The sequence below is a fragment of the Strix uralensis genome, chromosome 5 (assembly GCF_047716275.1).
Source record: "Strix uralensis isolate ZFMK-TIS-50842 chromosome 5, bStrUra1, whole genome shotgun sequence".
NCBI classification, from domain to species: Eukaryota; Metazoa; Chordata; class Aves; order Strigiformes; family Strigidae; genus Strix; species Strix uralensis.
The window spans coordinates 6,860,700-6,885,820 of record NC_133976.1 but is presented as its reverse complement, the minus strand read 5'-3'; the positions used below and the strand labels follow the sequence as shown (position 1 = coordinate 6,885,820).

Sequence of the window (25,121 nt, the reverse complement as noted above, 5' to 3'; positions counted from 1 at the left end):
GCCTTTCACCATTCCCGTTCATAGTTTATAATTATAGTGAGTTATTTGTGGCTTGTCCTGAAATACTGTGTTGCTAAGAATCTGATTTTTTTGAGTTTAAATTACAAAATTTGGAGTAGTCTTTCCAATATTGGTAGAATAAGTGCTGCTCAGCAGAGGTGATACAATTTTGACAGGCATTCCTCCATCCTGAAGTCCTGGCTTGTAAGCACCACCTGCATAGAGTGATGTTTTGGCCTGTGTGTCCCTTTAATTCCCTCTGCCTCCGCTGATTCTGTCAACAGATGTCCCAGATGATGTCACTGGACACTTTCAGTCCCTCAAAAGACACTGGAACACTTTGTCCCCAGCTGGTCATCCTTTTGCTAGGACAATTGATATAATTGCATTTTTGTCTTTAGCGTGTTGTGTTTACTGTTCCTTTTGTTCAGAATGCTGTAGATTTTACTGCATTTATATTTTATTTTATTTTTACAGTTTCACAGGAGAATTTATAAAGGAATCCCACTGCAGTTCAGAGGGCAGGTCTGGTCTTTACTACTTGATGTCCCTAAAATGAAAGAAGAAATGAAAGACTTTTATAATGTGAGTTTCTAGAATTTCCACTTACTATTAATTAAAAAATTTCGGACACTAAGACTACAGGCTTTATTAAGCCTTTTTTGTTATGCATTGTTAAAAAAAAAAAAAAAGATCAGAAATTGCGTTGAACTCTACTGCTTGTTTTAGCTAGGAGAAATGATATGTATTGAAAAGCACTTTTTCAGCTTATTGTTTGATTCTGTAATTCATGTAATTAATTTGATCTTCTTTCCATTTCTTTTCCCATCCTTGAATACTTGCAAAAGCCCTTCTAAAAGCAAACTAAAACAAAACAGGAAAAAAAACCCTGTTCCAATAAGAAGACATAAACCTCTGAAGCTACAGCTCTCTGAGAAATGTCTGTTAAGCTGAGTATCAGTAAGAGGAGTTTTAGTATTCTGGAGGGAATGGAGATTGGTGCCTTAATCTTGTAAAAACCAGAACAAGGTGGCTATATTTCTGCCATCTCACCTCCAAGTGAAGCTTAGATATCCCTTACAAAGCACTGTCTGGTTACTTGATTGTATTCTCAGAGATGCAACTGATGACAGGATGTTAACCCCACAAAACTCTACAGGCATAAATTAACCAATTAAGCATATCTCCTACTTAAAATATAAAGAAAATAACTATGTGTTACTGCCTCAGCCCCCATCCTCACCCTGGGTAGAAGTTTTAGCAACCTTTGAATTATTGTGGTTATGCTCCTCTGAATTTTTCCCTACTAAATCTACTTTTGCCTGTGGGTGTGAATACAGCTGATGGCCATCAGAGCTAAACTTCAGACCCAAGAGTGGAGAGTAAGGTTCATGTGCAGGCTAGTAAGTTAGGCAGAAGGGGAATCAAATCCTTTAAAGTTCTGTCTTCTCCTCTCTATCTCTCTTTCTTTCTGCTAGAGGATTATAGGGAGAGTTTAGCTAACAGAAATGCAATTTAGTATTGTAGAGTTTTTGAATTTTTCCCCACAGGACTTTAAATGTTCACTGCCTTTTAAAGAAATAATGTCCGGAGTTTCAAGGTAATGCATTGCTTGTTTGATTTTGGCATTTTCTAATAGCTGAGACTTTGGGTCTGAGTAGACAAGGAATCTTGTAAGATCATGAAAGAAGATCAATGTTGGCATTGATGTCTAAATTTTGGTGTCTGTGATCTTCCTCTTAAATTATTTATCACTCTTTAGTTGACAGGCTGCTCTTTCTGGCTATTATATTTTGTTTAGCTTCATGAGTAAGACTAGTGGCAGATCCAAAGGGATAAAACAGAGTTCATGCTGAATAATGTAGTTGTGGGAAAGAATACTGAGTAAAACTAGAAGCATTTAAAAATAGGTAAATTTATCTTCAGAAATGATTAATGCCATCTAGTGCTCAATGCAAAACAAAAAAGTGTTTGTAGTTCAGATATAGAAGTAGAAAGAGTTTCTTCCATCATTATCCTAGCTTATTTATTTGCGATAAGCTCATTTTACTGCTCTGCATTTTTCCCGTTTCCTGAAGTGATATTAACACTCGTCATTACAAGTATCACTTACAAATTGCACACCTTAAAATTAGAAGGAAAATATGCGCATTTGCTGTAGGTCAAACAGCTTCTTTCAGTGCTCTGTGCAGGGCAATTACCAGTTCTTAATCTTCTGTCCTTTCTGTTTCTCAAACTCTGAGCACCCTTTGATTTTACTCATGCTAGAATCTCCCATGATGGCAAGGACTCCGTGCTTCTTTTCCTATATTCCAAGAAATAATAGGCTCTGGGTCCTCGTGCCACCTTAAAACTATAAATTTTCTCTTCACTTTTCTGTTTGTCTGGGGGACAGATCATTCTGGATGTTAGTACTTTAAATTATGCTGAAAGGTGCATGAAGCTGAGGTTGAGGTTAGTGTTAATGTGGTTAATGGCTGCTACCAGTTGGTTCAGTGACTTCCAGGTAATTCCCAAAGTGCCTGAAGTTTCTGGTTATATTCAACAGACTGAATGGATGTTATGTTCCCTGTTTGATCCCTTTGTTTTTCTTATTTTTGTCTTTGCACCTTTTTTTTCCTTGCAACCAGAATCTGTAGAGTTCTGCCTTTTGATTGTCTGTGGTGTTCTCTAATCATGCCTACTCAGCTGTAATGGTTTGAAAATACCATGTTGAATCCAGTTAGAAATGCCTTGCAAACTCAAATTTTAGAGACAGAAGTGAGAATGAATGAATGAATATCAGGAGAAAATTATTGTAAATACAAAAAATAAGGTGGCAATCTAACCTGTGCAGGCTTCCTAAGTATTCAATTAAACAAAAAAAGTATTCAATTTCAAAATTGGATTTAATTATAAGACATTAAAGCAAGTGCTAAAGTAGAGGCATTCTACAACTAAATTAGATTAGACAGAAAGACAGAGGAAATGACTAGAGAAAAGTCCATCGGTCTCCGCTGGCAGCTCTGTAGCTATTACTTCTGCTTAGAGAAAAAGGCAGGAAAAGTATGAAAACTACATTAAATCATTTACTGAAAGTTCAATCTGGAGCACTTGCATCTTGGTTCTTGTTCCTGAGTATTAAAATTCACTTTCTGTCTTTCTCCCAGTGATATGCCCGTCTGCAAAATGGCAATTAAAAATTTGAACTGCTGAAACATAGCCTTGAATATGGGTAGGGAATGGTGGGTCACCAAAACGTGTGTTATGGGATTGGTCTGACTCTGTAGAATTTATAGATGTATATGCATATTTTGGAAGTTAAAAGTGTTGTCTTGTGTGTGGCTAGTCTATATTAAGTGTTTTAAATCATAAGATGGCAAATACTTCAATATATGTGTACAGTCAGGCAGATTCTGCTATTTTAGAGTTCACAATTTTAAACTTAATTTCTGTCCTTTTCTGTTTTCCCAGAAATTGAAGTGTCAAGCACGAGGGTCTTCGCCAGATATTAGGCAAATTGATCTTGATGTAAATCGAACATATAGAGATCATATCATGTTTCGAGACAGATACGGTGTTAAGTAAGTAAATAGAAAGGTTTTGTTTTGCTTGTCTTAAAACTGGCTTCTGATCTGCCTCGAGCCTCTTTGACCTATATGAGCATATTGAATGTAAACTCCAGACTTTAAAAGCCGGATTGTCTGTGTGCAAAGCTGTAATTACCGTTACTACCGCAAAACCAGATGGTTGCTTCCAACGAACTAGTTTTCCCTCACTGTGAGGTGGTCAGTAGCATTCCAGAGGAAACCATTTCTAAACTGTTCTCACCTTGTTTCATATTTAATAAAGAGTCTCAGAATATTGTAAATGCAAAAGCATGGGAATTTCAAGCTAATAAATTAAGATTGATTACGCAATCATTTTATTTAATTATGTATTTTCAAAACCAAAATAAATTTTTGCATCTTTAATAACTTTTATCTTCCCAAAGATTTTAGCCTTCCTCTGGATTTTTATATTCGTCTTCTCCTGATATCTAATTCAGAACCAAATAAAGCAGTATTTCACATGTGAGCATTTAATGTTTTACAAATGTAGGCCTTAATGCTTTTGGATTTCTTCAAAATGTTGGATTTTCTTTACTCTCATTGGATGAGGAATCTTAGGCAGCTGTCATTTTTAAAAATGCTTAATAGTGAAATAAGTGGCAATACAAACACCAGTATTGTTGCTAGCTTGCAGCATCAGCACCCTGCTGAAATGAAGAGAGTATTTTTTTTCCCTTCTCTGACTGTATTAGTTCAGTTTTTAATCTCCTTTTCTTTCCAAGGCAGATTGTACGGTAGTCTGCTATTTTCAAAAAGCAATACTCAAAGAGACTTTAATGTGATAATAAAACAAACATTTTCTTATATTATTATTCTAGGTATTTTGTGGAAAAATTCTAAATATGGGGAATTTGTCTGATGGCTGCAACACAGCGTGGAGTACAAAGTGGAGATTCCCAAGCTGAGAGCTATTCTGTGCAGCCACTGTAGTTTAGATACATTTGTGCAGTGCTGTCTGTACTTGAGCTGCCGTGCCGTGCCTCTCAGTAGTACTGACACAGTGCCATGCAAAAATGACTGGGGTGCTTCTGGGCCTCAGTTAGTTTTTATGCACACATTTTAGATGTTAGCAGAAGCTTGCTACATCATCAGTTTGGGGTTAACGCAGGCAGAGCCAGCTCCAGTCCCTGTAGCTGCATTGTGAGCATGCTCTCAGAGTCCACAGGAAAGCCTTTGGCTGCATAAAGCAATTTCACACTTGGAATAGATCTTGGAATTACTGTAGATATATAATGCATTTCCAGTGATGCCTCGATGAAAAATTCAGAAATCATTTCACATAGCAATGAAATAAAGTCCCGTGGGTAAATCAATAGCTTGTTTGACTTTTAAGTAGACTGTATGTGTTTGAGGTTCATTCTTTTGCAGGTCTTTGGTGGTATCATCTAGTGTAAATAGCACTAAAATTACCATTATTTTATGTATCTTACTGGGAATGAGATTGAGCTCTTATGTTCAGTTTCATATGGTCAACTGAAGATTTAGAAGGTTCTTGTGTACATTTGGGACCTTTTAGTCTGTCCTTGTGAAGTAAGACTCCAGCTTAATATCTGCTCCTTCAGGGTGTACACTTTGCTTACTGAAGAATGGCTAAGCTTCAGTTCTGCAAGAGGTCAAGCAAAAATGTCATAATCTAGATGTTTTGGTAAAATTCACCCAAGTGTGCATCCTCTTCCCAATAGAAAATAAGCAGCTTTTTGCTTATGCTTACTTTTTTTAACCTGCTAGTATCTATTTCTATACATTTGATTAGTGACAGTCAAGAGAGAATTTTGCTGGACAGAAAAAGGACAGTATGCAAAACTCAGCAGTTAAATTTTAGCAGTTTTAGTTGTAGATGAAAGTAGGCATTCAGGTTTCCAAATTCTCTCCCCAACAAATCACAAAAAGTGGGTGTGAGTTTAAAATTAATTACAAGAGCTCTCCACCATTATTTTGATATCCCCATTAGAAAAGATCAGAATTACGTTTTGGTTGAGTGGGGGTTTTTTTGTTGTTGGGTGTTTTTTTTTTTTTTTCCAGTCTTACTACCTTCACAAGTTAGACTGTTTTTACAGAAAGCGAAGGACCTATACAAAGCTCTTTGTTGTAATCCTAGCTCTGAAGTACATGGAGATCAGTACACTCTGGAGGACTGAGCATAGGATGCCAAATCAGAGTTAGTATTGTTTTTCTTAAGTTTGACAGTAGCAGTCACTAAAGCAGCCTTTAATTTGGGTGCCAAGATTAAGACACCTTTGTGGCTGCTTTGTGTATTTCAACTCTTCTACATCTCTGTTTGAAATTAGTAACAGCTGTTACTGTTCTGCAAGCACAGAAATCAGGGCTGAGGTGTTTAAAGTTTGACATTCAGAATAAATTGATGTTTGAACTGTAGCCCATTCTATGTTTCACTTTACCTGTCTGTAAAAATTACGGTCTGACATCATTGCCTTCTTAAAGTATTATAGGTATTTTTTGAAATCTTTCAACATGTAAAACATCAGAAAAGTGCTAAATATAATGTTGGTTTGAAATCAGAAGTGCATATCATTGTAAAGTGTGGTTTATCCTGTTCTTTAGTGCTAGATGAGTGAAACAGGGGAGTCTCCAAAACATAGTTCACTACTTATATGTTTTTCTGGTTTTACCAAAGATAATATTATAATATTTTCCTTTTCTACTCTTATTTTTCCAGGCAACAGTCTTTATTCCATGTTTTAGCTGCATATTCCATATATAATACGGTAAGTTGTGTACCTTCACACTTAAATAGGGTTTCTCTGAACATGCAATCAAATAATAACTTGCAATTCCATATCTTCTTTCTCCCTGAAACCAAAACGCAACAAATATGTCAGAGACCTTTGGAAGTACATAGAAATAAATTACTTGTTTGTTGACATGTTTGAGCTGAAGTTAAAATAAAGTATCCTGATTATGAGTAACTTACTGGACAGACTGTGCATATACTGTTCAACTGTATATTATGGTTTTTTTACAATGTATAGTATTGTGTCTAATAGTAATGAATTTGTGCAGTGCTGGAGTTTTATACTACTGATATTCCCCCCCCCCCCCCATTATATGATATGCCTTCCATTCATTTGTGTGATGGGAAGGAAAACACACTGCAGAAAGATGCATGTTGGAGTAAACAGGCATATTTCATAACCTGGAGGATTCTGACAAATGGAAAATGGTTTTAAAGTTGCATCTTCTTTACTTAAGCCCTTGGTCTTGGCTGCAGTCCTGGATAAGGATTTGTTAGAGTGGGGTTTCGAGACTATATCATAACAGTTAGAAAGTTAGTATTTTGTAATGTGTTTTGGCTTCATGCTAAAAATAGAAGAAACAGAAATGCTATCATGTGCACATTTAACTGTGGTTTTAATGCACTATCCCCTCATTTCTTGTGCCCATTTTGATCATTTTTTGTACGTCTTTCATTTTATATCCATCAGCAGCTCCTTAGAATTCAATGTAAAAATATGTAAAGCTAAGAAGAAGAAAGTGAAATTAAGCAGTTACTCTAAATACCACTTTGTTTCATTTTTCAAGGTTCTAGGAAGTCCTGTTTCACTTCCTGTCTCCCCACAATTGTTGGCCTATAAAAGAACTTACGTTGCTGGAATTTGTTGTCTTTACTTGTTACGTTGTCTTAAGCTTTCCTTTGTAAGCAGCCTTAACACACTGAGAAATAAAAACTCTGGAAGGACATATATATATTTCTCTTATGGAAGACCGGACTAGTGTCTTCAAGTTGGATGAAAAATAATATTTAAAATCAACTGTTAAAGTGTAATGATGGGAATACTGCAGTGAGGTTTTTATTTTTATGTTGTTGCATTTTTCCTTTTAATGTATAGCAATTCTTATGCTTTGGTTTTATCTCTAGAGCAAAGTTCTGCTAAGAACTTGTAAACCTGAAAAACTTATTCAACAATTAAGTCATTGTCCTTACAAATACCTTAGCAGTGGGGTTATCTGAGCAGCTAAATGATAGTGACAGTTGGTTCCTGCCATAAAAGTTGAAATTAATAGCAGAGGAAATACTTAAGTTCAGTTTTGGAACGATAATTTTTTTTTCTTTGTGTTTATTACATCTGTTTGCTATGGGCTGCTAAACATGGGTGTGTTTATAGTTACAGGTCACTCTTGAAAAATCCTGTGTTTATCAGATGGTGCCCTGACTGTAAATCAAAACACAGCAAGACCCCTTCCCACCCAAAAAAAGCCCAAATTACAGCTAAATGGAAACCACATCCATTCACAGAATGATACAGTTACTTGAAATTATTAGTACTGACATGGATTTTGTGCATCAGTAGAGAGTTCTAATGAACAATCAAGGCTTCCAGTTCACTTTTCAATTGCAGGGTTGTGCATCATCCCTTCTATCTATCAATATTTTAAATGTTTAAATATTAAGTGTTTGGTGGTGTCATAATTAGGGAACTTACACCATCAAGATAGGCATCCTCTTTCCTCCACTAGCTCAAGTTAAAACTAAAAGCTCATGGTTATGAGGCTTTTATTTTCAGTGTTTTAACATTTTCACTGTCTGATTTTCAGGAAGTTGGATACTGTCAGGGAATGAGCCAGATCACAGCTTTACTACTTATGTACATGAATGAAGAAGATGCCTTCTGGGCCTTGGTGAAACTTCTCTCTGGTCCAAAGCATGCTATGCATGGTATGGAGTTTCATGTCACTTAGTATATATTAGATTTCAACCTGCTCTATTTAAGCTGTAAATTATTTGAAAATGGAACTATGCTGTTCTGTCTGTATAGTCAAAATAAGACATAATGGGAGCTTTATACTGGGGACTATTGGATGTTACTAGAGCTCTCACCCATAATGGTAAGTAATTGTTTTTACATGCAATACCTTTCAAATAGTTCTTAATGAAAATCAGATGGTTTCCTTTCCCCTTAATCTCTTAGGGAATGTAACCAATTGAAAGCTGGCTATGTAGACATCTATATAACAATAAAATAGTAGTGGAAACCTAATGCAGAATATGTTAAATAATACTGTGGCTGTGCTATCATTTGGCAGGACAGGAATCTATAGTTAAAAATGGACTTGTATCTAGGCATTAGCTTCAGGTTTCTTAGTTTTATCTTTGCCTTGCACAGCATGTCTTGCTCTCTGTCTTGTTATTTTTATGCTATTGGTAGTTCTCTCTTTCCATGCCTAATTTAGTACGATCAGTGCATATTCCAGGGCTATTGGTATGGAACAACTCCAGGAATTCCAGCATCATTTGTAGATGTTAGTGATGTAGTGATTCAGAAAAGCTGTAGTTCCTGGAACCTGAAAAAGTAAATATTATCTAGAATGGGGGCTTTTTAGCAAATTTCCAACAAGCTCTAGCTCCTTTTCCCTGCCTAAGACTTTCTCATACTGTGATTATCTTCCTTCCCTGGCTTTTCAGTGTTCCTGGATGTTCTCCACCCCCAAAACAAAGTGTTAGTTGGTTATTTTTCTGTTTATACTTCTGCAAAGGCATTGCCTTCAAAAAAGTGCAATCTGACATGAGGATCAATGTCATAGTGACATTTGTAATTCATCAGAAGTCAAAGACTTGCTTGGAGCTTTACACAATGTTAACACAGACTAAAAGCATCTTACAAAAAAATCTATAGATTTAATAATAATCAAGAGCTATGCAAATACAACTGTGTAGAACGTTGAGCTCCTCAAAGGTCATAGAAAATTTTAGGTGTTTTGGGGAGTAAGTCTAAATCAAGTCATAATATACCAAATCAATTGATGTGGTTTTGATACTTGGGAGCTTCATGTAGGTGTAGTTGCCTTTTTTAAGATGCTGTAGACTGTTAAACCGGATTTTAAAAATTTTTCCAAATTTTATGTCTTGGTGTTTTGTCCAGAGCACCTCTTTTTTTAAAATGGGAAAGAGTTCTAACCTTGGAAAATGATGCTAACGGAGAACTCTTAACATGAATTTCTCAGACTGATTTTTGTAGTCATCCTTTGAACTTGCTGTGATATACACGAGAATTTGTCTTTGGTGATGGACTTACACAGGCAGACATATTGCTTGTGTGTGTATGGGAGTCAGTGCTCTGCCTGTGTAACTTACTGAATACCCCATTCGGACCTTCCTCTCTCCCTCCTTCATTCCTTCCACCCCCAGTTACAGGGCACACACCTGTCAAGTGATCAGAGAGGGAAGGAGGGAGCTTTGAGTAGGCCAAGGCTTGATAAGTTCCTCCACAGGGCATATGAACCATCGTGCCACAGGTTTATACACACATTGAAGCTGTCTTGGCAACATCTGTTAAGGAAGTTTACATTTATAGATATGCTGACAGAAACGCAAATGTTCCCAGTTTATCATTTATGTTGGACCAGATAATCTCCAGAAGTCCCTTCTTAACCTAGTTTTCCTATGATTCTTTAAATGTATGTTTTAAGTGAGTGTATGCCACAGTGCAGCATTACTGTAAATATCACTGTAGATTCTATAACAGAAACTTTAAACCTGACTTAACCGATGTCATAAAACTGTTTGCACTTTTTCTGTGTCCTTCTTTGGGGAAAGTAGTTTCAAGCACTGTTTGCCAGCTCTTTAAAGCCTAAATAATTTCTATTCATTCTATTTCTAGATCATCTATTGATGATCTAGATGAGGGGATCGAGTGCACCCTCAGTGAGTTTGCAGATGACACCAAGTTGGGTGGGAGTGTTGATCTGCTCGAGGGTAGGGAGGCTCTGCAGAGAGACCTGGACAGGCTGGAGCGATGGGCTAAGGCCAACTGTATGAGCTTCAATAAGACCAAATGCTGGGTGCTGCACTTGGGCCACAATAACCCCAGCAGTGCTACAGGCTTGGGGAGGAGTGGCTGGAGAGCTGCCAGTCAGAGAGGGACCCGGGGGTGTTGATTGACAGCGGCTGAACATGAGCCAGCAGTGTGCCCAGGTGGCCAAGAAGGCCAATGGCATCCTGGCTTGTATCAGCAATAGCGTGGCCAGCAGGGACAGGGAAGGGATCTTACCCCTGTACTCGGCACTGGTGAGGCCGCACCTCAATGACTGTGTTCAGTTTTGGGCCCCTCACTACAAAAAGGACGTTGAATGACTCAAGCGTGTCCAGAGAAGGGCAATGAAGCTGGTGAAGGGTCTGGAGCACATGTCGTACGAGGAGCAGCTGAGGGAACTGGGGTTGTTTAGTCTGGAGAAGAGGAGGCTGAGGGGAGACCTCATCGCCCTCTACAACTGCCTGAAAGGAGGTTGCAGAGAGCTGGGGATGAGTCTCTTTAACCAAGTAACAAGCGATAGGACGAGGGAATGGCCTCAAGTTGCACCAGGGATGGTTTAGACTGGATATTAAGAAGTATTTCTAGAAGGGGTGATTGGGCGTTAGAATGGGCTGCCCAGGGAGGTGGTGGAGTCCCCATCCCTGGAGGTGTTTAAGAGTCGGGTTGACATAGTGCTGAGGGATCTGGTGTAGTTGGGAACTGTCAGTGTTAGGTTAATGGTTGGACTGGATGATCTTCAAGGTCTTTTCCAACCGAGATGATTCTGTGTTTCTATTCTAAATTGCTGATATTTGTGAAGGAAAACTTTTATAATTACACTTGATGCTACTGACCATCAGACAGTTCTCTGAAATGGAATCTCTCTATGGAAATTATAGGGGTGGGCTGAGTAAGTCAATCAGAATTATATTGGCAAGAGTAGGATGGTTAAAATTTCCCCCCTATAGACAAGGTTTTTCATTTGTTTTTCTCTTCTACCTGTGATCTGGAAACCTGGAATGCTTTTTGGGTGCAGCCACTGTGTCTCAGATACATACCCAGACTAATTTCTAGCATAACACCGCTTGAAAACAAGGGATGAATTTGGCCTCTCTGATGTTTCATGTTGTATGGATGATGTGAAGTCTCTAAATGATAAGATACAGGTATCTCACCCTCAAAATGATTTAGGTTTTTGAAAGCTCTTTCTGTTGGGTTTTTTATAGTCTTAAAAATTCAAGATAATGAGTTGGTATATATAAATTGAAAGAGCAACTTTCTATGGAAAAAACACCTCTGAATGTTTGTTATTAATGATGGCTAATTAACTTTGATGTAGTCATTCACTGTTTACATTAAGAAAAAAACCTCAAACACCTCGCCTATATTAGCAAAATTTCCTAATATGCAACCTGACAGCCTTTCCTAATATGCAGCCTGACAAGTATGATAGAATATGCATTTGTACCTATGAAATACAAAAACTATGTGAATCTGAGATAGTAAATCTTAGAGCTTAGTGACCATGCACTGAATTACATAATTGCTACCCAAAAAGAGTTTGGTTTTGGTTTGGGACTTTAAAAAAAAAAAAAAAAAAAAAATCAGTAAATAAAGTGATGTGTTCTGTGGCTCCATACTTGTTCCAGTTTCCAGACTGCCTATCATTTACAAGTTAAAACTGTTGGGGTTTTTTGTAGCCTTTTTTAATCCTAAGAATATGGAATTGCTGTACTAGACCTATTTAACCTGTCTCTGATAGTGACCAGCACCAGATGCTCAGTGAGGTGTCTGAGAATAAGTCAACCAAAGATCAACACCTCCTGAAAAATGTATTAGAGGCTGAAAGAATTTCTGGAGGAACTTCTTGAGATGGAAGTTTGTTTTGCCTTTAATAGTCTCCAGTAGACTTTTCTTCCTTAAATAATGAATTGCGTTTGACTATGGATTGTGTTCTTCTGTTTTTGTTTTGGCTCTGCCACACGATGATTTCTCAGTGATGCCCTCTAGATTTTGCCTTAGAGAAGACAGTGAATGTTCATAACCTGTTCACTGCTGGCACTTGTGTCATGTCCTGCTCACATGAGGGAAACAAGTGACTCAGATTCGTAAATCCCCAATGGAGTGGACAATGGTGAGACAAGTCTCAAAGTCCAAACATCTATTAACTTCCCACAATGTACTAATTGGATACACGATAATTGGCTAAGTATATAACAAGTTGTGGCAAGCAATACAGTATGCCTTGCATTACCTAATGGTAGTGAAGGAAAAGCGGAAAAAGGAAAGGAGGGAGAGAACAGAGGAATAGAGATCACTGGTCTGGGTTCCTGTGTCGATCCTGCCAGTGAGGGTTCAAGGAGGCATCTGTCTTCTTTGCTTCACTTCACTCTCCGGACCTCCCCCCCACCCCCTTATACACATTTTCTTTGGGTCTGTCCCCTAGGTCGACCTACGTGTCACGACCCAGGCTGGAAGCCCAGAGAATCACAATGGTTCTGTGATCCCCTTGGGTTAAATTAAGGTGAAACGACACCAAATGACCTGTCAAAATGTTTTACTTGAGGTAGAGAACAATTTAAACTTGGAAAAGGATAAAAAGCAATGAGGTTTTCTGTGTCCATGAATGTTTGAGGCATTTCTTCCTTCAGTTCCTTACACCACATACCTACGTATCCCATGTATGGGGAGGGATAAGGTGTTTCATGGGATGATGTAATTAGCATGATCTTGTTAGTCTTCATTAGCATATTCAGGGATGTTAACTTTAATATGCATTTCGTGGATAATGAAGCAAAGGTCATTCACCAGACAGATGGCCCTTGAAATCTGACCAGCTGCACCAGAGCAGAACCGTCCTGTCTCCACAGGGCTTCCCCCTCCGGCTGCATCCTGTGTTATTCGGGCAGCCTTATCAGCTTCGACCTCCACACTATCCACCCCATGACTATAGTTTCGTTACTTGTGACTGTTTGAGACATTCCTTAGCTCGGAGGGTCTCCAGTCCCCCCACAATCCTTTATCTCTTTCTCAGGCTGTTTTTCTCAGTCTTTGTTTCTCACAGGCCTGTTTCTTTCAGGACCTATTTTTACAAGTCATCTCTCACAACTTGGTGGTATTTCCCATCAGCTGTTTCTTTACTGCAGACTGATCAGTCATGGCATTTTTATCTGTTCTTGACACAGATGGTTGTATATTTTGATAATTTCACAGAATCATCTAGGTTGGAAAAGATCTTGAAAATCATCTGGTCCAACCGTTAACCTAACACTTACAGTTCCCAACTGTACCAGATCCCTCAGCGCTATGTCAACCCGACTCTTAAACACCTCCAGGGATGGGGATTCCACCATCTCCCTGGGCAACCAATTCCAATGCCCAACAACCCACTCTGTAAAGAAATGCTTCCTAATATCCAGTCTAAACCTTCCCTGGTGCAACCTGAGGCCATTCCCTCTTGTCCTATCGCTTGTTACTTGGTTAACTCTGTGACTTCTTGGTTTTTCCAGATTTTCCAATACTCTTTCAGGATGACTAGGACTTGACTGATTGTTCACAGTGGGGACACATGGCACATGTTAAATAGCTTAGGTCCCAGCACAAACTCCTGTGCAACTTCATGAGTGTAACCTTTTTATCTTCTTTATTTTACTGTCTTTAACTCATTGGATTAGCTGCTTTAGGAGATGGACTGAAGAGATGAAGCTACTTTGGTGATAGAACCTATTAACATCTTTAGAAAGTCAAAGAGGCAATATCCACTGCTCTCTGTGCCTACACGCTCACTGATTTCTTCAGGGAAGCTCAGTAGATTTAAGAGACATGATGTCTCTGTAAAAACCATGTTGATTCTTCTCTGCATTGCATCCATCTGGATGTCTACTTACCCCAACTTTATTTATTATGGTTTCTGTTGGTTTCTTCTCAGAATATTGGCCTGAATATTGGACAGATATTGTACTGAAAAACCAGTTTAAGAAAGGCTGACATCATGTCAGCCTCTTTCCTGGTATTTTAAGCAAGAGGTTTCACAGAATCAATATTTTAGCTAGGTGATCTCTGAATTCTTTTAGAGCTGTTCAGGGATCTGACTTGGGAACCTCACCAGTGTCTTCCATGCAAAAATTTAACTTGCTTTTAGTCTTGACTTTATCTTCTCTGAGCAGTTCTAAAAATCTTCAGACTGTTGAACCTACAAATTCTCTGTCAGGCTTTCTGCTCCCGAGGTGTTTGAAAATAGGTCTATTAGTATTTTTTAAATCTCTATTAGTATTTTTTTAATGTCTTTTGTGAGTTGTTTTTTTGGGGGAGGCTTGTTTTTCACGTTTTTATACCGCCAGTGTTTGATCATGTCTGCTTTTCTGATCTGAACACAGCTTCAGCTTTTTGAAGGATCTTCTTTGAATGGTTTCTTTTCCTGCTGTGTAGCTGTACTAGCTTTCCTTTACATTTCAAGTTTTTTGGCTAGTATTGCATACTTGCTCTGAGCCTATTTTTAATTCTGCTGATAACTCAGTTGGAAGGGGATCTTAGTGCCTTCCTTTTCCAGTGTATGGTCACTAAAACTATTCAAGGTTTTTAATATGCCCTTAGTTTCAGTTGTGTGGGCTCACAATCTTTACTTTGTACTATATATTCATATTTGAACTATATATTCATCTTGGTAGAATATCCTTCTTTTCTTTTTTTATGGTCTTTTCTTCAGTTCTAGTAGCTGCCTATGCTGTTTGCCCTTCTATCATGAATTTGCTATGCATAGTCCCAATTTCAGTCTTTGTGCTTTTAAAATTTTTAGTTGGTGTAGGTTGTGGGTTGTTGTTCTGTTCTTTTAAGAATAATTATAAATTTATTTCCCCCATGATCTTATAGTGGGTAAACTAATATAGGACTGATGGATCTGCTGTCATCTACCATTACTAATCTAATAATAGTCACTAAGGGAACATACTGATGTTTTGCTGTAGTCATTTAGGCAGGAGTATGTGCATATCCGTATGTGGACATCATAATACTGCTATGAATATCTGTTCAGATCCAGTGGTCTTATAGAATGATAATGTTCTCAGAGCTCTGAATGCCTTTTTTATATCATTTTTATAGTACATACACCTGTTACATGGTTAACTTCTTTTCTCAGGTTTTTTTATTCCTGGTTTTCCAAAACTGTTGAGGTTTCAAGAACACCATGACAAAATACTGAAAAAATTTTTGTCCAAACTTAAGCAGCATTTGGTAAGTATTTATACTGCAATAAAAGCACTAATTTACAGCTTGCTACCTTGTTTCAGTTCAGGTTAACCCAATAGGTTAAGAATACCTCAAACCTCAGAAAAAAAAGCAAAGCTCTAAGAGGCAGAAGTGCTGTTGTTTTCATTATAGACAAAGCTGTGGTGCACCTTGGCAGAGTTAGGATAAAATTGGTTCCTAAGGGTAATTACATTAGGTGTCGGTCTCACTTTTGACCTCTGAGTTAAAGAAAATGTGTGGTCCTTCTACCTGGCCTCGTGCGAACTGCTGTACAGCAAGCTGATGTTAAAACACTTTATCAAGAGCTTATTGTATGTAGAGCTTTGTGGCTCATCTCTGGACAGAGGTGACTTTGCAACCAACCAGTTTTAATCTCTGTTTAAAAATAACCTTGATAAGAGGAGTTAATGGTCCTTTTAAAATTTGCACGTACTCAGTGGCATTTTCATGAAGCTAAATGTTGAGTGTTATCACTTCTAATGCTCTTAAACAGGAAATAATATGCTCTTTATTTTTTTTGCTAATATCGACTGTATTTATTCTAAGGAACAATTTATTTTTCTAATGGGAGAAAAATGCCCTTCCAATAGTTACCAAGAATTTTCTTTTACAATCACATTGGTTCTGCCAGAATCCATCTGCAAGTCTTAAAAAGTAGTGTAAGAGATGCTCAGTTGCAGCAACATCTTTTAAGTGTGATAGCTGCTTATAAACATTACCTTCCCAGGATTATATTATTTTCTGTTTAGTATGTTTATCACCTTGGGAAAAGGAAAAAAAACAATTTGGGAGAAGACTATCACCTTGGCAATGATGAATTGCATCTAATGTGTGCCTGTTGTATTATAAAACAGAGTTTAATGTCTTTTTTTAACAACGTGCTGTAAGACCTGCTCATAACATGGAATTAGGCAGATCTGGTTAGGAAAAAACCCCAGTCTTCTGTTAAAAGGTCAAGTCAAAATTAGTCACAAGATGATCTTCTCATATTAAAAAAAAGAAAAATAAGACCAGTTCTGTAACTAACGACTCTGAAATGAAAGTTGTGGATTTAGTTTTTACAGTACATGCAAGATGATGATTCTTGTTTAGAAATATAGTCTTATTCTCATTTTTGAGGTTGTCATGTTTCAGGAACAAAATACATAATAATCCCAAGAAGTTTGGGTGGTTTTTAACAGTAAATGGTAAAAGGCCCTTATACTTTCTAAAAATCCAAAAATAATTGTACACGATTGAGGTGATACTGCTGGAGGTTGGCACGTTGTTAAGTTTTGTATATGGCTTATATACCTCTTACTACTGCTTTTTTAAGAAAGGGGTTTTTTTCTGTCATCCCATCTCCCCTCCTCCTCCCCCACCTTGGGTCACTTGAAAAAGAAAGTTTCAGAAAAGTGCAGAAAGTTGCTTTAGTAACTGAAAAAGCTTATTTAAATATAATGCTTTGATAACTCCCTTCTGAGGGAGTTCTTGGCCACCTGTTTAGTGGGATCCAGAGAAAACATTCACTTTATTATATATTTTTCAGTTTTAAATCAAAACTTGGTTCTATTTTTGTGTGAATTAGTTTAGTGGCATTAGATTTAACAGCAATCAGGGTTTTTTATCAGGGAAAGGCATGGTCCATTATATCTATCTTTAAGTAGGCTGATAGCCATTCTTATAGGTTAGAAAAATCTCAAAATAAGGCGTTTTTCATTCTGTCTGCTTTTTTTAAAGACTCTCAAAATGAAAATCTTATAAAGATTATTTCAATTATATTAAGAATTACTTCTTTTCATTTCTTCCTGTGAGTGTATCACTAAGGTGAGACCATTTTAACTTGCTGAAAGATGAAGGTAAAGCCTGCAGATAAACCAGAGGGATTTGGTGCATTGCTTATTTACTGTTTGTATACTTGAAATTTTTGGAAAAGCTGAATGTGGCAAGCATAGAATATGATGTTATCCCAAAGTTAAAATTCAGAATTTCTTAACTTCCCAGCTTTTACTTTGGCTTTTCCTCTAACTGTGCAAAGAACGTTGAAGAGCTCCATGAAACTGCAAAGAAGCTTTAGCCATCTTTGAATGGGGTGGAATACCAGATGGACCCTCTATGCTCTATGGGAAATTAGGCCTCTTAATTAAGGAATGAAATTCCTTATCAGTCTTAAGTGCTGTTTTGAGGTCCTGTGTTTGAAGAATTTGATTGTTTCAGGATTGTTTCTGGCCAGATAGGTATTCTTGTCACAAAATCTTTACAACCTTTGGCACGTATTGTCAGCCTTGCTATAGAGAAATGAAAGACTAAATGGACCCAGTGCTTTAACTTTGGTTGCTCCAGAATATTGGTTTATTTTCTTGAGAGAGGATTTAATCCTCTGCTACCTGTGTCCCAAGAATAAGATGGAAGTCTAAGATGTGTTAATACCTCTGCATCTCCAAATGCATGTTTCTTCAGGTAGTGAAACTGATGAAGAAAAACTATAAAAGACAAATTATATTTGTTGGATTGAAGTAACAGTGTCTCATGTAGTTAAATTAATTCTTTATGATGAATATTGGGTATTTATGATGTGGATGGAACACGATTTCAAGGTGAAAATGTTTTTTCATGGACAGTTCAAGGCATTACTTGATTTTTGTGAGTATTTTTAAACTGCTGCGTTTTTCACAGGACTCCCAGGATATGTCCACTAGCTTTTACACAACAAAGTGGTTTTTCCAGTGTTTCCTTGATCGTGTGAGTATGTTTTCCATTTTCTATTTCTCTTTTCAGTTGTGACTTGGGACAGACTGTTTTCACGGTGTTGCCTGATTCTGTCATTGCAGACTCCCTTTACATTAAGCCTCAGGATATGGGATATCTACATACTTGAAGGAGAGCGGATTCTCACTGCTATGTCTTACACAATTCTGAAACTGCACAGAAGTAAGAAATCTCTCAGACATTTAATGCTAAACAGAGTTTCAGCTGGTTTTGTTCTTATTTAGTGTAGCCTGACTGTGTATGAAGATCTTAGTTTCCCATTTGCCTTACACTGTTTCTGACAGGTATTTTTCTTTCCTTATGCACAAAAAGGCCCAAATCTTTGCTTTATTAATGTGTGTGTGTGTGTGTGGTGGTTTAACCTTGGCTGAATGCCAGCTGCCCACTAAGCCACTCTAGCACTCCCCTCCTCAGCAGGACAGCGGGAAATGTGATTTAGCACCTTAAGTTCCAAAGGATCCAAAAAGTTTTTGAGAATGGGTGTTAGCTTTTAAATATACTTGAGCATTTCTCAGGGTGATACCTTGTAGCTCAATTTTGATACAGTCTTAACTATGGAACTTTGGCTTTCTTAGTGAAGTCATTTAACTCTTACGTAAATTCAGAGGTCTGCATGGAGCCTGCAGAATTGATGTCTTAATTTGCTTGCTAGTTTACCCTCCTTGAACTGTGGTGATACTACCTCACTGTCTCACTGGGGTGTACTCATTGGTTTGTTCGTAAACTGCTTTGAAAGATGAAAAAAGTTCCTTTTTTAATTACTTAAGAAAGCTGAACATTTAGAGGCAAATCATTAGGCTTAGCATTTTGGTTTCTCTTATTCGCAAGTAGACGTCTGCTTGAAAATTTTTTTTATTCACCACTCTTTATGTGAAGACCTGAGGAAAAAGTCTGGGGAGTGCAGGTTTGCTTACTTAGCAAGTACGTAGCACCTTTCTCCACAATCAAAACACGAAAGTACCTTATGGCAACAGAGGAAAGATTAGAGGACTGTCAGAGGAGGTGTCAGAAGATGGATTCTGATTTGTTTTCCAGTCTCTTGTCTACCCTTAAAAACATTGATGATGTAGCTATCCAGTCAAGTGCCATTGTGAATTGCATGCTAAGAGCATTTTTCTTACAGTGTAAAAACATTTTTTTATGGTTTCTCTATAGAAACTGTACATTCTGAAACTTTTGATGGCATACATATGCTTAAAAGCTCCATAGCTATACAGTTATAGCCTTGCAAGCCCAAATAGGTTTGTGTGGGAAACATGGCCTTACTGCTGTGTAAAAAAGGAAAGAAAAATAATCTGATAACTGTAAAATGACTTTCAAAATATGACCTGAATCTGATAGAAGTATCCAAAAGTACCTGAATTTTCAGAGCGCCTGAAGCAATGGTTCTGAAGTGTGAACAGTCATAATTTCATTAGAAGTTAATTCAGTTGTGAATGAGGATACTGTAAATATCAATTTAAAAAATGTTTTACTGCTTTTCAAAGCTCTTAGTAAGAGAGATGATCTATGTTGTACAGATCTACAGCACTGTTTTGTAAGTTGAGGATGCGGGCTGAAAAATAAAGACCCGAAGCTGTTGAACATAAGAAGGCTGAAGGAGGGTGACTGGTAGTTAGTTTTCTGGAGATGCCTCTTCTTGGAAAACATTGTCCTAGGTAGAGAATGATAAGTAGAAAGCATTTCCATGCTGATTTGCAAATGAATTTTTAATGCATTTTATAAATTTCTGGTTTAGAATTCTGTTATCTGCTTAATTAATGTGTTTTTCATTCTACTTTGAAAAAAAAGCATCTAATGTCTTAAGTACATCTTCCAATGTTCATAATAAAGATATTTTTAATGTATAATATTTTCTTCTTATGTAGAGCATCTGATGAAATTACAAATGGAAGAGCTTGTAGAATTTCTGCAGGAGTCTTTAGCCAAGGATTTCTTCTATGAAGATGACTTTGTAATAGACCAGCTCCAAAATTCTATATCAGAATTGAAACGAGCAAAGCTGGATTTGCCAGTAGCTGGTAAGAAACTTGTACATATGCAGATTTAGATATTTGAAGCTATTCACATATTGTCCATTTCTAAAGTGTTTATTCATGCTGTTGAAAACTGTGCAAATATTTACATCTCCATCACTGCGTAGGTTTCAGGGTTTTTTTCCACAAAAAGTATTTTACAGTTTAAAATCAACACCCTTCTTTTAATGAATTTGCTCTTTTTTGATGTTTTGTTTACTGATTGTAAGCTAATAGCAAAGCACTTTAAAACATCTCATGTTCTGATAATTTTATTAACTTGCATTAATAAAATCTTTAAGATAGAAGATTAAATACCAAGGTTTCAAGTTATTTGAAGCAATGGCGTTATCTGAGAATCCAGACTGTATCTTGATTAGCTGTGGAACAAACTTAAGGTCAAATAGTTTCTTCTGTTAGCCAAATCCAGGTTTTTAATTGTTTGCAGGTAGTAGACCTTCTGAGTGTTTAACTGAATTATTTTCTTTGTTTCTTCTCAGCCTTTGTGTTTGCTTTTTAGTTGCAGAGCAGAGACGGTTGTTTCATGGGGCGATGCTTATGAAATGCGTGTAGGACCTCTTCTTCCTGTATTAAGATTCTATTATCTTTTCTATCCTTACTTCCACAATCTTTAATTAGAATTTTTCTTGTGATTATTCAGAGTCCTTTTTCTTTATCCTTGCTAATTGTAAAATAGTATGTGAAAACAATATATGTTTTAAAAAATTTAAAAAATATGGCAGGAATTACTAAAATAACTTTACTAAGTTGCTGTGGTTAGCTTTCAGAAGTTAAGAAGTGTGAGAATAAAGGTTGCCTATGTGGCATTGTTGTGATAATTTGTTCCTGAAGCTCTTTCATTAATGAATTTCATTTTTCTGTTTCTGTAGACCTTATTTATGGCATGCAGTTTTGGGCTGTTTCAGGACTACTCATTACAGATAGATTCCTGTTTCATCTGATTCTTCAGCAGATTTGTCCCTCTGGCGTACATATGTCTCCCATCATCTTGGCTTCTTGTGAGAGCTTCTTATTTCTCTTGCTCTGTGTTTCTGGTTTTTGCCCTCTTTCTGGCTTTCTATAACATCTCTCCAGCATGCTTTTTCTCACCCACAATAGGTCTAAGCCTAGTTCCTGCTCTTGTCTTCTCATCTGCTCAGTGTTCTTGGTCCTTCTCATCTACAGACTGTGAGTCTGCAGTTCTTCCCCATGTTACAGCGTGTACTGCTGCTTCCCCTTTCTAACCACAGCCTTCCCATCCTGCCTTCTCTCCATCCTTTTTCCACAAGCTAGCTTTCAGTTTTGATTTATTCTTCAGAGCAAGTTGCTCTTTTCAGCACTACTCTTCAGTTGTGCACTTTGTCAGACATCTTGTCGCAGCTGATGCTTGGTCATGGTGACTAGATGTGAGCAAGTATGTCAGTCAGCAACTCAACTCTGTCTTTTAGCATCAGTTCCACTCCATTGTGTTACAGGAAGATAGATCATGGGAGTGCTTTCTGTTAAATATAGAGTTCTCTGTGATTATGTTTGAATGGTGAGGGGGCTATCCCAAAAAACTTTGTTTGTAGATGAGGTAGATTTTTCCTGGATGTGGTAAAACAAATTTCATCAGTGAGAAGTTCCTAATTTCTACTTGAAACTGTGGTAGCTGAAGAGTTGGGAAAGATTTTTGTAGTTTGCTACATGATGGAGTTGATGTGTCTTCCAGCCTAGAAAATCACATGCACGTAACTCGTGTTGAGAGTTTCTGCAGAAAATACAGAATTTACTGGAAATTTTCTTGATGGAAAAAAATGAATGCAGAAAGTCTGTTCCTAACTTATTTATGTTTTAAGGCTTTTCTTTTGGAAGAATGTAAAATGCCTTTAAGTGAAATTTCATTTAAGAATACTCTGGATTTTCACAGAAAATTAAGGAAGTTTAAGGTGACATAAGAGCCATCTACCTGGCAGTGCAGTAACAGAAAGTGTGAGAAACAAGAGTCTTCTTGTGGAGACCAGCAGCAACAGGTAGTGAATGTATCTTCTTGCCAGGACAGTTTGGCAATGGAACGCAAGTAGTTTGGTTTCATACTTCATACACTTAAGTGTAACTTCCAATATGACTAGCTGACAGAGTAGTAATTGTTTTGAACCATATTGATTCCTTCTTTTGGGTAGTTAAAGCAACATTAATGACAGTAAAATGCCTGTTTCTTTTTTCAACATGAATAAGGGAGGTTTAATATTAAAATAGAAAAAGTGAAGCCAAAGTGAAGTATATTTTGGTGCTGGATGAGGAATTGAGCTTTTTTCTTTTCCATTTCAAAGTAGCCTGGGAAAGCCTCTCTGTGTGGTATATTTTTGCCAGGGGTAAATGGGAACACTACTTAACCTTTCACAAAATAAATATAAAATGCCTTCATCCTAATCCTTGGGAATCTAGCTGATTTGTCTGCTGCTATCTGTAGTTGAGTGAGACTGTCTCATTTGTTCTTCATAAGAATTTCACAAGCCTTTGATTTTGTTTTTTTTTTCCTTTCTTCTTTTCCCACTCTGATGTTCATTTTGGTTTTACTAATCACTGTCTTCAGGCAATAATATTTTGCTACAGGTTCTCAGCATTCTCTAGACATTCAGCTTTGCTCATGTGTTGTGGTGGGTTGACCCTGACAGGATGCCAGGTGACCACCAAAGGTGCTCTATCACTTCCCAACTCAGCTGGACAGGGGAGAGAAAATGCAATGAAAGACTTGTGGGTCAAGATAAGGACAGGGAGATCACTCATCAATTACCATCACAGGCAAAACAGACTCAGTTTGGGGAAATTAGCTTCATTTATTACCAGTCAAGTCAAAGCAGGATAATGAGAAATAAACCCAAATCTTAAAACACCTTCCCCTCACCCCTCCCTTTTTCCCAGGCTTAACTTTATTCCCAAATTATCTACCTCTTCCCTTCAAGCGGCACAGGGGGACGGGGAATGGGGGATGTGGTCAGTTCATCACATGTTGTCTCTGATGCTCCTTCCTCCTCAGAGGGAGGACTCCTCACACTCTTCCCCTGCCCCAGCGTGGGGTCCCTCCCACAGCAGACAGTCCTCCATGAACTTCTCCAACGTGAGTCATTCCCCACAGGCTGCAGCTCTTCACGAACTGCTCCAGCGTGGGTCCCCCACGGGGTCACAAGTCCTGCCATTTGCTCTACTGCCATTGGCTCTACTGGACATAGGGGAAGCTTCTAGCAGCTGCTCACAGAAGCCACCACTGTAGCCCCCCTGCTACCAAAACCTTGCCATGCAAACCAATATGCATGTCTGTCTGACTCTGTCTTTACTACCTTCAGTCTCTTTTTAGTATTTTTCTTCTATTTTCATGTAAAACTTCTGAAACCATTGTATGTCATGCAGTTACACACAGAAAATACCAGACTGTTCATTTAAGTATCCACCAAGAAAGTAGCGTTTATTTTAGTTTTCTCAGCTGAAATCAAAGCACTATTTCCTATCTTGTACTTTCTTTTTTTCATTGAGCAACAGTTAAACCTTTAAGAACTTAAGTAAAAACGCATGTTAGGAAAAAGAAAAAAAAAATCTTCATTTTACAGTTGCATCAGTATCAATCATCTAGGAATAACAGTGAGCTAATTAAGCTCAGTGGAATTTTCCATCTGGCATCCTTTGTTAGGTTGTATAGATTTTTCTGCCCTAGTAGGGTAAGCTGCAGTAGGATATTAAACGAAGTAGTAACTTGCATTGCTTTAAAGAGGATGTCTGCTTATGTATGATGTAGCTTTCTCTGGCTTGCTTCCTCTATGTCTTCTCCCACTGGATTAAGGAGCTCCTTGTTCCCTTCAGAGCAGAGAGGAAGGAAGGGACTTTGTTTAACACTTTCTCAGTGATAAAACCCTTAAAATGCTCAGCCAGAACATGGACATTAAGGGCACCATGCTAATTTCGGATGTCAGTGAAATGCTTTTGCCAACGCTAGGGCTATTTTCCATAAAGCAGACTATGGATTTGCATTCTTCTTTGTGGTAATTTCTAGTCTTAACGGCTGGCCAGTGTAGGATAGCCTGTCTTTAGCAACTACAACCTTCAGAGGATGTGTTTGCAACTTAAGTGTTGTTCTCAAAACCCCCAGGTAGGCATCCCTGTTCCAGTGACTCTGTGGAAACAGTAAACTGTATGGATAAGCACACTTCTTATTGTCAAGCTGCTTGGTTATCAAGCCCTCAGAGAGGCAGGCTGGTACAGCTGTACAGTAGAAACTGTCCTTTAAAGTACTTCTCTGACATATCCTCAACCAAATTTAGTAGAAAAGACAATTGGTATTTTCTGGACTGCGTGGAACATTATGAAGGGTGTCCACACCCCAGCAAGTTCTTGAACAGCACACTCCTCTCAATCTGTATGACTCCTGTTTACATCTTCTCAAGGAGCTGGACCTGACCCAGAGTGGACAATCTCTTCCTTTATTCAAGGATGGTATCTAGAGCATAGCGAAAGGAATTTTCTTGTTATACATCACTGAATTCCAAAATTTCTTGATGCAGATTCTTTCCTTGGCTGTTATTTAAACAGCAGCCAAATTCTTTAAATGTTCACAAGGTATGGATAGAATTTTGAGCTTTACTGTAAGTTATTCCTGTAGGACTACATAAATAATGCAATGCTTAATAAGCAATATTTATATATTAATACTTTTTTTAGTAGTGTGACTTTAATAAACAAAAGTTTCATATTCTACTTAAAAATATGTGGTGGGAAATAGTATATTAATCTAGTGCTTC

General features: G+C 37.6%; 1 protein-coding gene across 6 annotated transcripts in view; it reads left to right on the top strand.

The window, feature by feature from the left end:
* USP6NL (USP6 N-terminal like) overlaps positions 1–25,121 on the top strand; it is a 133,054-nt gene that overhangs the window by 97,464 nt on the left and 10,469 nt on the right. For all 6 annotated transcript variants that reach the window (XM_074869751.1, XM_074869748.1, XM_074869750.1 and 3 more), the window contains 8 exons: positions 478–585; positions 3,454–3,563; positions 6,268–6,316; positions 8,145–8,265; positions 15,477–15,571; positions 18,242–18,307; positions 18,397–18,496; positions 20,203–20,355. In XM_074869751.1, the coding sequence (XP_074725852.1) occupies positions 478–585; positions 3,454–3,563; positions 6,268–6,316; positions 8,145–8,265; positions 15,477–15,571; positions 18,242–18,307; positions 18,397–18,496; positions 20,203–20,355 (802 nt within the window). The remainder of the gene's footprint in view (positions 1–477; positions 586–3,453; positions 3,564–6,267; positions 6,317–8,144; positions 8,266–15,476; positions 15,572–18,241; positions 18,308–18,396; positions 18,497–20,202; positions 20,356–25,121) is intronic.